At 59.7% G+C, this 472-nt stretch overlaps 1 protein-coding gene across 1 annotated transcript in view; it reads left to right on the forward strand.

The window, feature by feature from the left end:
- LOC125482474 (coronin-1A-like) overlaps positions 1-472 on the forward strand; it is a gene marked incomplete at its 3' end in the record, with an annotated part of 5,703 nt that overhangs the window by 3,826 nt on the left and 1,405 nt on the right. Inside the window, exon 5 of the mRNA XM_048594556.1 lies at positions 215-396. Within this exon, the coding sequence (XP_048450513.1) occupies positions 215-396 (182 nt within the window). The remainder of the gene's footprint in view (positions 1-214; positions 397-472) is intronic.

The following is a 472-nucleotide window of genomic DNA, read 5'->3' on the forward strand; positions in this document are numbered from 1 at the left end:
GTGGGGTGGGGGTGAGTTGGGGAGGGGGTTTTGGGAGTGAGGTGGGGTGGGGGTGAGTTGGGGAGGGGGTTTTGGGAGTGAGGTGGGGAGGGGGTGAGTTGGGGAGGGGGGTTTGGGGGGGAGGGGGGGGGGGGGGGAGTGGGGGAGGGGGGGTTTGGGGGGAGAGGGGGGTCTCTCTCTCTCTCTCTGACACTCTCTCTCACCCCCACCCCAGGCTGTGACAATGTGATCATTGTGTGGAACGTGAGTACAGCAGAGAAAGTGATTGTGATGGATAATGTGCACACAGACACCATCTACAGTGTCTGCTGGAACCACAATGGGAGCAGGATTCTCACCTCCTGTAAGGACAAGAAACTCCGAGTGATTGAACCTCGCAAAAACACCCTCATCATGGTTAGTGACGGAGGGAGGGAAGGGGCGGGATGGTGAGTGCAGCGAGGGGGTCTCCTCCTCGGAGGTTTTCCAAACG

This window comes from Rhincodon typus, unplaced genomic scaffold (assembly GCF_021869965.1).
Source record: "Rhincodon typus isolate 14 unplaced genomic scaffold, sRhiTyp1.1 hic_rhity00010873, whole genome shotgun sequence".
NCBI lineage: Eukaryota > Metazoa > Chordata > Chondrichthyes > Orectolobiformes > Rhincodontidae > Rhincodon > Rhincodon typus.